Source organism: Leucoraja erinacea, chromosome 8 (genome assembly GCF_028641065.1).
Source record: "Leucoraja erinacea ecotype New England chromosome 8, Leri_hhj_1, whole genome shotgun sequence".
Classification (NCBI taxonomy): Eukaryota; Metazoa; Chordata; class Chondrichthyes; order Rajiformes; family Rajidae; genus Leucoraja; species Leucoraja erinaceus.
Genome location: NC_073384.1, coordinates 18,495,496 through 18,509,556, shown reverse-complemented (window position 1 = coordinate 18,509,556; position 14,061 = coordinate 18,495,496). Strand labels below are relative to the sequence as shown.

At 44.9% G+C, this 14,061-nt stretch overlaps 1 protein-coding gene across 1 annotated transcript; it reads right to left on the bottom strand.

Moving 5' to 3' along the window:
- Nucleotides 1–1,600: 1,600 nt before the first annotated feature.
- Nucleotides 1,601–12,854, bottom strand: mtrf1l (mitochondrial translational release factor 1-like). Its single transcript, XM_055639120.1, has 7 exons — nt 12,305–12,854; nt 11,610–11,689; nt 11,035–11,218; nt 9,777–9,940; nt 8,627–8,744; nt 7,304–7,440; nt 1,601–2,767 (listed from the first exon to the last, which is right to left on the bottom strand). The coding sequence occupies exons 1-7, from the start codon at nt 12,741–12,743 to the stop codon at nt 2,543–2,545; spliced, it is 1,347 nt and encodes a 448-aa protein (XP_055495095.1). The 5' UTR covers nt 12,744–12,854; the 3' UTR covers nt 1,601–2,542.
- Nucleotides 12,855–14,061: the final 1,207 nt, after the last annotated feature.

Below are 14,061 nucleotides of genomic sequence, written 5' to 3'. Positions count from 1 at the left end.
CAGTCGATAGTCTGTCTCCTGTGATGGAGACAGAGAGATGAAGAAAGCAGAGAGTTGTCAGAACTTGAGTGGAAATTAGTGATGAAGTTAATAAAATCAATGAGTTCTGCATGGGTGCAGGAGGCAGCCCCGATGTTGTCATCTATGTAGTGGAGAAAGAGTTAGATGATGGGTTCAGTGTACATTTATTTGGAACTAGCAATGTTCGGCATAACGGACAAAAAGACAGGCATAGCTCGGACCCATGCATGTGCCCATGGCTACACCTTTAACTTGATGAAAGTGAGAAGAGTCAAAGGAGAAGTTGTTGAGGGTGAGGACAAGGGCCTTGAGGCCTTTCTGATGGGGGATGGAGGTGTTAAGGGACTGGACATCCTCGGTAAAGGAAAGCAACGGTTTCTAGAAATTGAAAGTTATTGAAGAGTTGAAGGATGTGTGAGGTGTCGAGGATGTTGGTGGAAAGGATCAGGACAAAGAGGTGTCGGATGGAATCAAGGTATTTGGAGATCAGTTCCATGGAGCAGGAGCAGGTAGAAACAATGGGTCTGCCAGGAAAATCGTGCTTGTGGGTTTTGGGAAAGAGATAGAAGCAAGCAGTGCAGAGCTGGGGAACAATAAAGTTGGAGGCTGTGGAGGGCAGATGGCCAGAGGTGATGAGATCAGAAACAGTGTGGGAGATGATGGCCTGATGTTCGACAGTGGGGTCATGGTCACAGGGAGAGTTGACACCTAGCCTCAGGATGGTAGAGGTCAGCCTGCCAGATTATAATGGCACCTCCCTTATCGGCAGGTTTGATAACAATGTTGGGATTGTTGCCGAGTGAGCAGAGGGCTCTGCATTCAGAGGGGGTGAGATTTAAGTGGGTAAGGCGAGTGAAGAAGTTAAGACAGTTGATATCGCGCAGGCAGTTGGAAATACAAATGTTCAAAGAGGATAGAAGGCCAACAAAGGGTATCCATGTGGAGGGGGAGAAATGTTGGCGATGAAAGAAAGGGTCATCATTAGGCGGTGAGGACACCTTACCAGAAAAATAAGGCGGAAACGAGGGCAAAAGGAAATGTCTATGAGAGGGTGCAGTAACAGAGATGTGCGAGAACAATATTGGGACAAGTAGAGAAATAAAAGATAGGTGGAAAAAGTGTGAATAACTACACCAGAGGAGTGAGAGACCACAGGATGTGTTGGAACAGGAGTGTAGGATGTGCCACCTACCATGCATTAATAAGGAACTCACAATACCAGCTCACATCTCTCAACTACCAACCTCAATTAGTCCACAACCCTCATGTTTCCAGGGGATCCGTTGTTTACTCTTCTCCACTACCTCATTCTTGCCAACAAACCAGGTCCTGCTCCCCCACCATCATGCCCCTTATAACTCATACCAGTGTTCCCCAACTTTCAGATGTAAAATTACGTCATGGCCCACCATTCCTCCAAATCTGTTCTTTCCCCTCCTCTCCAACAGTGACCCAAGTAAAAGTAATACAGTAAAACCTTGGTTATTTAGCACTTTACACACCAGAACCGAACTATAGATTAGGCCAATGGAGGGACAGGAAAACACTAGTTTCCTCAATTAATCAAAGGCTGCACTGCTGTATTTCAGGTAGTTAATTTAATAATTGATGGCTCGCTCCCAAGATAGTGGGAGTTGACCACATTTTCCAGGACCTCACTGTGAAATGCCGCATGGTGCAGTAGTGGCAACTTGGTTAAAGGAATTCACCCCATGCATCTCAGCACAATGTCCAACTCTTCTCTTGATAAGCTTGATCCGTGAAACTACATCTCTCTGTACCATACCAAGATCAAAGATCATCTTCATCCTTTCAGAATTAGTCTAGCAGAGAAAATGCCACAGAAATACCACAGTAACACTTAATTCTCACAATAACACAGTAATACACAATAACACAGTAAGACTTAATTCTCAAATAGGTACAGATGCTTTGTGGTCTCATGATATCTCATCACAGATCAGTTTCATTGCCTGGGTTTTCAATAAACTAACTATAGGCCTGGAGTAATATTTCACCAAGTGTACTGTGCTCAGATGCCCTCAGGAGACGAGAACGATGGCAGGGTTTCGGAATAGACCTCTGGTCACAGGTAGCCAAGGGCAGAGTCAACCACAGTGGAGTAATTACATTTGGAGATTATCAAGGGGGTAGTGTGACCAGATCTCGGAAGGCAGCGATGCAGGGCTTACACACAAATGGGACAAGGCCCTGGAGGGTTCTGAAGAAATTATAAGATAATCTAAATACTGCTGGGCGGGGAGCTATAGAAAGTGAGTGAGGACAGAGGTGGTGAGGAGCTTACTGGCATAATGAGATCGCTTGAGTGAAGACACCAATTGCAGAGATTTGGCTGAGCTGCAGTCTGCATAGATTGGATGAGGCCTGATAAAATCCATTGGAATAACTCTGGAGGTGCCACAGGCAAGGGCTTTAGCCATAAAGGAGCTGAGACGGCGTTGTGTAGAATCAATACGAATCGGTGCATAATGTCCATTGTTACTAGGGTTTTGAGAGATTGTCATTGGCCCTGCTCGTTCTGACGTCTCTGCATGTTCTCCAGGAACTCAAACAAACATTCACTATCGGCCAGGCTTTTCAGCTCTTCAACCATCTCATCCAGAAGCTCTTCCCCCAGCATGAAGTCCTTCAGGTTGTAGAGCGATTTCCCAATCCGATGGTCCGTAACCCTGTCCTGTGGAAAATTATATGTTCGGATTTTTTCTGATCTTCCCCTGGTCCCAATCTGATTAAAAAACAAGAGTTGAAGAAGTCTGTTGGTGAATATTTTCAAATGTCTGACATTGTTTAGTTTAGAGATACAGCATGGAAATAGGCCATTCGACCCACCAAGACCATGCCGACCATACACTAGTTCTATCCCACACCCTAGGGACAATTTATAGAAGCCATTAAACCTACAAACCTGCTTGTCTTTGGAATGTGGGAGGAAATTAGAGACTCAGAGAAAACCTATGTGGTCACAGGAAGAACATACAAACTCCGTACAGACAGCACCCGAGGTCAGGTCTCTGGCACTGTAAGGTAGCAACTCTTGCGCTGCTCCACTGCACCCCCACTAATGAATGTTAATGAATGTGATTAGCTGGAAAACTGATCAACACATAAAAACAGCTATGTTAACAGATGTATTGATAGTGAAAATGCCATTGACCTTTTTACCTGCTTGTTGGACATGATAGCCAACTGCTTGTGATTCATGCACTAGAATACCTAGATCTCTCTGAATGTCACTCACTTGCAGTCTCATTACAACATGCCCTTCCACTTAGTTTTGTATTATCAGCAAATTTGGAATTGAGAAACCTTTTTTTTTCTCTCAGGTCATTATTGGAAATATTACATAATTGAGGACAAGAACTAATCCCCTGGGTACTCCACATCCCTCCTGTCTGAATAGGACCAATTTATTCCAAATATTTTATTTTCTGCAAAACAGCCATTTTTCATTCCATGCCAACATGTTTTCTCCAAGGCAATGGACTCTCATTTATGCACCAGCCTCTTATGTGGCAGCCTGTGAAATGCCTTTTGGGAATCTAGGTACACTGCATCTACAGGTTTATTTAGTCAGAAGGTAGCAAATCTATGGAATTCATTGCCACAGACTGCTATGGAGCAAAGTTATTTGGTATTTTTAAAGCAGAGATGAACAGATTCTTGATTTGTAAGGGTGTCAAAAGTTATGGGGAGAAGACAGGAGAATTGAGTTGAGAGGAAAAGATAGATCAGCCATGATTGAATGGTATAGACTTGATGGGCCCAATGGCCTAATTCTGCTCCTATGATTTATGAACTTACTTAATAACACGGCACAAAGCAGAACCCACCCGGTAGTCCCAGCCCGCCACGGATAGAGGATCCACCCCGCAGAGGGGAAACCCGTCCGGAAGGCTTGGCTCTCCGGATGCGGATTGAGGATTGGTGGGCAGTTAAGCAGACTGGCTGTGGGAAGGAGTGCATTGCCTCGACGGGGGAGTGGTCCACTGAAGCCCCTGCAGCTGCCTGGGGCTCGGCTGGACCAGGCGCTGCTCCAAGAAGCCGAGCACATGGACTGCACGTGGCCTACAGCGATTGAGGTCACCACAGCCTCACTTGGCTAGGCCGACCCTGCCATGCTACCCGGCCAACAGACCTTCAAGGTAATATCACGATCCTTGCACTTACAACTGTCTTGAAATTGGCACCAAACTGGCAACTCTGTACACTGTGTCACTGCATTACTGCTGTACACTTGTATTGTATCTGAGATGCTAATCTAATATGTATCTAAGTGCTTATGTATGGTGATACATACAGAATTGTATATAAATATGAATTTCATTGTACCTTGGTACGTGACAAAAAGTACCATACCCTCTCTCCGTCACATACTCAACAAATTTAAACGCATGTCGAACATGATTACCTTTGATAAATTCATGATGACTAGATTTGATTACATTCAGTTTTCCTGAATGATTAATTATTTCCTTTGATTGTTGACACTATTGTCTTGCCAACAATGGATGTGAAACCTACTGGCCAATAGTTTCCTGCCTTCTGTCTTCCTATTCTTTTGAACAACATTGGAAGTTTTCCAATCTTCTGATACCCTGCTGGAATTTAGCAAGTTTAGAACATTTTCAATCATTAGCCCACTATCTCTGCAGCTGCCTCCTTTAAAACCCTTGCTTTCAGACCATCAGGTCCCAGTGATTTGTCTGTCTTTGGTCATGCGAGTTTCTTTAATAATGTATCTGTTGCGGATGGGAATTTTATTAATTTCTTCGGGTTACTTGAAATCAGCTCATCTGTAACCTTGGGGATATTTGCAGTGTTCTCCATGGTAAAGGCTGATGCAAAAAAAAATTGAACATCTGTCATTTCTTGTTTCCCCATCATTAATTCACCAGCCTTGTTGGAGGAAGTTCTATACATACCCTAGCTGCCTTCTTCCTATTTATATATCCTGAGAAACTCTTAAAGTTTGTTTGGATATTACATGCAAGCAAGCTTTCTCTCAAAATCAAATTTCTCTCTTCTGATGTAAAAAATAAAGCGATGGAGGAACTCAGTGGGTCAGGCAGCATGCAAGGGAAATAAGACACATTTCAGGTTGGGATCCTTCTTCAAACTGATGGAGTAGAGGGGATAAAACTGGTAAAGAAAGTTGAGGGAAAGGGATGGGGAAAAATTTGGTAAGTGAACACAGGGAAATGAAACACCCATTCACACACACCACTCTCCCACTGCTCCCGTCATCCTGTTCCATTCACCCCCCTCCTTCTGCTCATCTCCTACCCCTCCCTACTCATGTTCCTGTCCATCTACTCTTCCCATCACATACTCAATACATTCTAACCGGTATGTTGAACATGATTTAGCTTTCATAAATTTCATGAAATCCCCCTTTTCCCTCCCAAACCTGTCCTCTTTTACTCACTATCCTTCTCTCTGGCTCGACATTTCACTGCTCATCTTATTTCCTTGCCTGGCACCCTTTTGCCTCCATTTCACCTCTATCCTTTGTTACTATCTCCAACCATCTTCCAATCACTTCTTACCAATATCGACCTATCATTTTGTATGAGCAGGAACATGAGAAAGGAACATGAGAATGAGCTGGAACACACACACACACACACACACACGCACGCACGCGCATTCAGTGTGGACTTGCCATATTATTGTAAAGCGCTTTGGCTATCACAGGAACAGGTGTTAGCAACATTTTTATCTTTGTGAGAATAGATAGTTAAATTTCATGAAGAACAGAATCAGCAATGTGAATTATTGGCAGAAGATTTCGATAGAAATATTGCATTTCTGTGTGATATCATGTCAAAGCAAAATGACTTGAATGTTTCTTTGCAAGGTAAAACTAAGACTATATTTGATATGTGGTAAAGTATTCAATAATTTCAAAAAAAGCTATATTTTTTCAAAACTCTTCTTCAAAATGAAATTTTGGATGAACATTTTCCCGTTAGTGAAGGTCATTCATGAGCAGGAGGATACTTGCGAATCTTTTGGAGAATACGCAGCTGTTATAGACATTAAATAAAGGTTTACTGACTTTGAGAATCATGACAACACAATCAAATTAACATTTCAGCCTCATCTAGTTGATGTCTCCAAGGCTCCTAAAGAACTACAGATGGAATTGATTGAGCTCTCAGAAGACGCCATTTTAAAGTCCTTATTTGACCCTTTTAAGGGTCCGACCTACTTGATGCCACGAGTACCTACGACTAGCATCACGACCTGCTACGACCTCCTACGACCGACCATGCTGCGAGTACGAGTCAAGGGCAAACTCGGCAGAGGTCGTGAATTAGGTTATAAAAGTGGGACAGGCCCTTAAGAAAGATCAGATTGAAATATGGAAAGATGGAATAGAATACTCACGTCTTCAGCAACAGGCATGAAAAATGTTGTCTTGCTTTTCAACCACATATTGCTGCGAATCTACATTCTCCTACCTAACCCAAATCAAGACACCCTTAAGGTCACAAATGACGGATACCCATCTAGAAGATCAGCTGAAACTGCTTACCTCCATGTTGCAACCAAATATTCAAATGCTTTCTCACAAAAAGCAGTCACAACAAGTCATTAAGAGGTTAGTTAACTTTAGAATTAACAATTTTTTGTTTCATTTTCTTGAAGTTAGTATATAGTAGTTAGATTTTAACAAAATAATGTACATTTTGAAGTACATTTTGAATCTAGTTGAAGTTTCTTGGATGTGCCTTATTAGATTACAGCTAACTTAACGGGCCAATCCAACATGAAAAGGTTCCCCACCCCTGAACTAGGGGAAACCTACATGGTCACGGGGTGAATGTGCAAACTCCATGCAGACAGCACCATAGTTTAGCATTGCTCTCAGGCCACTGGAAAGGCGAGGTGGAAGCTGTTTCCATTTTCAGCTGCAATCATATTTGCCAAGATTTGTTGGCCCAGCAGAAACTTTGATTCATTGCTTGGGAAAAAAAAATTGGCTTTTTGCAGAACCATTACTGAACAAAAGTTGGGAATTCAGGAGAAATGTAAGGAGTGACAAGATTGTGGAGTGACACAGACAGCACCCAAGGTCAGCATTGAAACTAAGACTCCAGCACTGCAAGGCAGCGGATCAAGTAGCTGCACCGCCTGGCAGAGGGGATTTGGACACGATAATGTTTTCTACCATTATTCCAAAACTTGTCTGCCTTGATTTGGAATCAGAAGCCAGGCCTATTGGCAATGTGTCTGTCAGTGTGCACTATTGACATACCTGTATCCTCCGGGCTTGTTGCCGTCGGCTGATCTCCTCTTCCAGCTTCATGCTGTACAGCTTTGCACGCAGCCGCTGCATGGCTCGTTCTCGATTCTTCAGCTGTGACCTCCCCTGCTGGCACTCGGCTACCACACCTGCCCGGGACAGAAACAAGCATTGCTGACCAGAGATCGGCACATGAACACTACGACCCCCAACCTCAGGATAGCCACAGTGCCTGTCAGCCAATTCATCACCGGTGGTCACAGTGGTTTATTTTTGTCGTGCATCGAGCTGCAGTGAAAAACTGTTTGCGTGCTGTCCAGTCAAATCTTATTATATACAAGTTGAGGCAGGCCATACGGAGGTACAACAGCTAGTACAAAGAAAAAATACCAGTGCAGAATGTAGCATTACAGCAGAGCAGTTAGAGAGAAAGTGCAGATTAAAAAAGTGCAAAAGCCACACAATGAAGTAGGCTGCAAGATCGGGACTACACGCTTAACTTATGCAAAGACAATTCAGTAGTCTGATAAAAGCAGGGAACAAAGCTTCACTTGAATCTGGTGATGCGCTTTAAAGTTTTTGTGTCTTCGACCTGATAGGAGAAAGGAGGAGGAGGAATGACAGGAGCGTGAGTTGATGTTGGCAGTGTTCCCAAGGCAGTGTGAAGTGTAAAAGGAGTCAATGGGGGTGGGGGGGGTTGAGACTAGTTTGCGTGATAGACTGGGCTGCATCCACAAATCTGCACTTTCTTAAAACCGTGGGCTTAACAATTGCCAAATTAAACTTTTATGTCCTGATAGAATGCTTTCTACGATGCATCTGTAGAAATTGGTAAGACTCGTCACAGACATGCCAAGTTCCTCAAGTGCCCGGCAGGCCCATTGCTTGGAGCAATTCCCTTCCATCCATATTACCTCCCTCATCATGATCCCTATGATTCTCCATTCCAGCCCTCCCATGTGACATTTCATCTCACAACTACCTCCCCAACAACCGTTGAACTTCCAGTTGCCTCACCGCAGAACTTGCACATTTTTTAATCTGCATTTTCTCTGTCACTGTAACGCTATCATGTTGTAAAACACTATATTCTGAACCTTGTACATTTTACATTTTCCTTGATCTCATCCCCCGTCTTGTTTTCACACCTCCTTATCTCTGTATCTCCCTCTCCCCTGATTTAGTCTGAAGAAGGCTCTCAACCAGAAACATCAACCATTCCTTCTATCCAGAGATGCTGCCTGTCGCGCTGAGTTACTATAGCATTTTGTGTCTATCTTGTATTTTTCTCTTTGCACTAGCTGTTGTATTTATGCATGACTTGAGTACTGTTACCTGTCGGGATGTGGAGGATTCGGACTGCGCTGTCCGTCGTGTTGACGTGTTGGCCCCCCGCACCGCTCGCTCGCTTTGTTTCTATCCGCAGGTCTTTGGGGCTGATAGTCAGCTCAATCTAATCGGAGGAACATGAGCGGACAGCGTTCAACTGAAGTGCAAAGCCACCACTCGCAGCGTCAACAAAACTCATCCACTGCCCAGCCCGGGACCTCCCTCTGTCCACCACTGCCAGCCCCACCATCCTGCTGTCCCAGGTCCTGAGCCCCACAAATCTCCTTTAAGGCACTTGTTAAAGCCCAGACAACACTGCCATTCACCACCAACCCAAGAAGGTGAAGTATTGGATCAGGGATGGGTAATCACAGACCAGGCAAGGATAACTGCAGTCACCAAAAATATTTTGGTGTATCTGATGGGAGAGTGTAAAACAAGCTTTAGGAATTAAACCCATAATGTTCCTGGAAGTATGCGATGGGACAGTGTAGAGAGAGCTTTAATCTCCAACCAGTGCAATTCCTGGCCATGAATGCGTGTCATAAAATAGTATGGTAGAAACTTTACTCTGCACCTAACCAGTGCTGCCCCTGTCCCAGGAGTGCATCATGTAATTGTGTGAAGGGATCTTTACTCTGTGTCTCACCGATGCTGAAACGATCTTGGGTGTGTGAGATGGAATGTTTACTGTGTAGTTAACCCGTCCTATCTCTTCATTAGGAGTGGTTCATGAGGCAACAAGAGGCTTTCACTGTTTAACTCATGCCGTCTCCAGCTCTAGAAATGTAAGATAGGACCGTCTAGAAGCAGCTTAAAGGTCCCTCACAGGTCTATACAGCACAGAAGCAGGCACTTTGGCCCACATGTCTATGCCAACCACGATACTGAAATCTAAACTAATTCCATTTGCCTGCTAAACCTTTCATTTGTTATTGTTCCAGCCTCAACTACTACATCTAGCAGTTTGTTCCATATACCTGACACCATGTGAAAAAAGCTGCTGACAAGAGAGAACACAATGCTAATGCAAGGCAGCCCTATCCAAGCTGTTAGAGAAATATTCAGCTGCCAGCCAAACATCCTTCACATCAGTAGCTCACCAGTAGCAAACAGCATGGCTTTAATTACCATGTGTGCAAAGCAGTACAGATACCTCAGTGGGCTGGGGCAACACAGCCACAGTCATGGTGCTGGTGTGAGTCCTGCCTTGCTTCTCTGTTCTGGGGACCCTCTGCACTCGGTGAACTCCCCCTTCGTACTTCATATGTCTGTAGCTTCCCTGACCGCTCACACTGGCTGCAGCATGTCGCAAGCCTCCTGTGGAAAGGGAAATCACATTAGAAACAAAGAAAATAGGTGGGGTAGGCCATTCGGCCCTTCAAGCCAGCACTGCCATTCAATATGATCATGACTGATCATCCAAAATCACTACCCCGTTCCTATTTTTTCCCCTATCCCTTGATTCCATTAGCCGTAAGAGCTCTATCTAACTCTTTCCTGAAAACATCCAGTGAATTGGCCTCCACTGCCTTCTGTGGCAGAGAATTCCACAGATTCACAACTCACTGGGTGAAAAAGTTTTTCCTTACCTCAGTCCTAAATGGCCTACCCCTTATTCTTAAACTGTGACCCCTGGTTCTGGACTCCCCCAACATCAGGAATAATTTTCCTGCATACCCAAATACCTTTACTGCCAACCCAAAGAAACAATGCAAGTATTGCAGATCCCAGTCTAGAATTTAATATTCTCATCACAGGTTTGCATCCCTCCAACATCTCTGCATTTATTTATCAACCTGTCAGCTTGATGTAGCTATTCACCTTGTTCTGGCCTCTCCATCCTCCCCAATCTCCTGTGTTCCACTAACGACAAAAAATGTTTTACAATCACATGTATTCATTCAGTTGCCACAATGCAAGAGATTGCCCTGTGACATTCCACAGGAGCAGAAACAACCTACAATTGACACTGAGCCACTGAAAAATGTACTGCACTAAATATAGAAAACATTGCAATCCGGCAGCATCTGTGAAGAGAGAAGCAGTTCATATGTTAAGTCAAAGACCCTTCCCATTGAAAAAGGGTCACTGACCTAAAATGTTAATTCTGAATCACTCTTCATGAATGCTGCCTGACCAGCTGGGTGATTCCAGCTTTAAAATATATATAGAGAAAGAGAGATATATGTGAGATACTGAGAGAGAAAATTATAACGCTCACACTCATGATTCTGGAGTTTCAAAAGATGAACAAACAGCTAAGCAGGGTAGAGCAACAGAAATGTCAGAAGGTCAAGCCACGATAAGCAGATATATCAGAAAGTTGTGGGCTGCAAGATGTTAAAGAGACAGGAGAAGCATGACTGTGGTGGGTTTAACACCCAACTTACGGTATGAACCAACGGTCCTACCTAATTCACTGTGACAGTACTCCAGTACTTCAAAGTGCCAATCCTTGAAGGCTGCATAACTCTGGTACATTTCAAACATCTCTGCAGTGAATAGCATGGACTCCTGTCCCCCAACGCCTGCAGTAATTTCCAGAATCAGGTCGTTATTGTTCACCTCTTGGGAGGGGATCAGAAGTGAAAGAATCTGCAATGCAGAAGATGGATGAGAGTTCTAATCAGAGTCTTCAGCACCGGCAGGCACCCTGAGATGAGAAGACCGGTCACAAGCCGGTCCTGATAATAAAACATTGCCTGTCAAAACGTTTGAACTTGCAGTTCATTGCTGGATTAAAATAGACCATTCCTTCTTTTTCCTCTTTCTACCATCCTCAAGATAAAGACTCCTGAAGATTCTGCCACAGTATCACCATACAGCCGCAATAACTTTGGCTATCAGGTTCCAATTATTCCTCCCTCCTGCTCTGATCTTGACCGAGAAAGTTTAGAATATTGGAAGTTTCATTCCCATTTCCCAGGTTCTTCAATTTTCCAGCAATACCACTAATTCTAAAGCAGGAGATGGGAGCTGTTCCTACCTTGGCCTTGAGGGCTTGAATGGTTGCCTGGCAAGCACTCTCTTCGCTCTCAGCAAGTCTCTTTAGATCGGCATCATCATCTGCAACAGAGAATCCAGGCGTCGGTATCGGTACTGATTTTACCATATGCCTGGAGCACAGAATGCAACCTGCACCAGCTCAAAGTGCGGCACACAGGGGCACGTGACGGATTTGTGAATGTTCTTCAGGGGAGGGAATGTAACAGTCTGGTCTACGAATAACCCCAGCCCAGACAATAAGGTTGACTCTTTAATGCCCAGGACAATTGGCGATGGCCAATGAATGTTGGCACTCGCCGCATCCCGAATGAATGATTATATAGATAGGTAATTAGATAGATAGCTAGATAGATATTTTACCCGGTATGTCAGATATGACACAGTATCTGGTGAACGAGGTTGTGGGGTCATTTTGCACCACAGCACAGGTTTCGAGTGAGAGGGGGACATTTTTAAAGGGGCATGAAGGGCAAACTGTTCACAGATATGTCATAGGAAGTGGTAGAAGTGGGTACAATTACAATGTTTAAAACACATGGATAGGAAAGGTTATGTACCATATGTAGATCTGTACCATATGTAGACAAAGGAGTAGCTCAGGTCAGCACCTGGCTCAGCATGGACTATTTACATATTTTTTTAACTCTAAGACACTGAATGAGGTCAGCCCCTCACCTTTCAGCAAGGTCTGAATGTCCTGCAACTCCTGCTCCTTGTTCCTCAGCTGCAGCAGCTCAGTCACCACTGGTGCCAGTTCGCTCACTCGCTTCTGCAGAGCTCTGGACCCTTCCTTTCCCTCCGTCTCCAGGGAAGCCTGGCAGAGACTGAGCCGTTCCAATGACTCTGAATACTCCCGTTCCAATTGGCTCACGTAGCTCCGCAGCGAATTTTGGCCAAACACCTCCTCCGTTGTGGGGGCGCCGACGCTAAATGCTCGAGATTTACCTGCAACATTTGGACGGTGGCGATTAACGAGGGGAGGCTGGGAGACTCCAGGCCCAGTCTTCAGATGCAAGGACCTCCTCACACACCAGAAGGGCAGATTTTCAAGGCAACTCCCGGCATGACTGTGCTTACAACTAATGCGCAGGGCAGTCCGTCCAGCAAGAAACATGTTTCACCAGAACAATGTTTACAATCCTGCAGCTCAGACACCAGGGGAATTTCATCCACCACAGCTTCCAGAGGTTTTACATCTGCAGGACAAGAGTGCAATCTTTGAAAATGGTGCAGCACAGGAACAGGCTCTTTGACCCACAAAGTCTTTCTGTCCACAATACTAATTTAAACTGCTCATCCACCTGCACGCGGTCCATATCATATTGTCCAAATTCCTCCTAAATGCTGCTATTGTATCTGCTTCCACTACCTCCCCACCTACCCTGGCAGTCTGTTTCAGACACCTACCGCACTGCAAAAAAACATGGCCCCATTAAACTTCTCTCAGCTTAAAATTATGCCCTCTAGTAGATAGATACAGAATGCTGGAATAACTCAGCAGGTCAGGCAGCATATCTGGAGAAAAGGAATAGGTGACATGTCGGGTCGAAACCCTTCATCTACCCATTAATACCATCTAGTATTAGACAATTCCAGCCTGCGAGAAAGATTCTACCTACCCTCAATACACCTCTCATAATTGAATATACTTCTATTAGATTTCCCTTCAGCCGTTGACACTCCAGGAAAAAAAGGAAGCACGTTTGTCCAACCTTTCCTTGTACCTAATAAATTCTAATCCAGGCAACATATTTGTAAACATATTCTAAGTATCCACATCCTTCCCGTGGTACAGTTTTTCCAAGGTTAAGTGCTGAAGGTCCCGTTTAGGTGCTGTATGAGATATTTACTGGAATATGGGGATGTACAGCCCAACATTTATGTCACAGCACCGACCCAGATGCACAGCAGGTAGAGCCAAAGATCCTATAGCAGAGCAGGATCTTTGGGTAGAGCTGCTGCCTCACAACGCAGGAGACCCTGGTTTGATTCTGACCTCTGACCTCGAGTGGTGTCAGTGTGTAGTTTGCACGTTCTCCCTGTGACTGCCAGAGTTTCCTTCTCTCACATCCAAAAGACGTGCGGGGTTGTAGGTTAATTGGTTTCTATAAATGACCCCAGGTGTGTAAAGGATGCGAAAGTGGGATAACATTGTACTCGGTGGGCCGAATGGCCTGTTTCCATATTTTCAACTGCCTATCCTGCAAGTAGCGCTCCCTCCCTCCTTGTCGTCCCTCCTGAGGCGCTCCCTCCACCATCCCTGCTGAGGCGCTCCCTCCACCATCCCTCCCGCGGCGCTCCCTCCACCATCCCTCCTGAGGCGCTCCCTCCTTGTCGTCCCTCCTGAGGCGCTCCCTCCACCATCCCCTCCCGCGGCGCTCCCCCCTCCTTGTCCCCCCTGAGGCGCTCCCTCCACCACCCCTCCTGAGGCG

Excerpts from the sequence above, each read along its gene's own strand:
- mtrf1l (XM_055639120.1), bottom strand. The coding sequence starts at position 12,743 with ATGTTTCTTGCTGGACGGACTGCCCTGCGCATTAGTTGTAAGCACAGT. Across the intron at positions 11,690-12,304 it reads CATTCAGACCTTGCTGAAAG|ATGATGATGCCGATCTAAAG; the intron begins GTGAGGGGCTGA and ends TCTCTGTTGCAG. Across the intron at positions 11,219-11,609 it reads TTCAAGCCCTCAAGGCCAAG|ATTCTTTCACTTCTGATCCC; the intron begins GTAGGAACAGCT and ends TCTGCATTGCAG.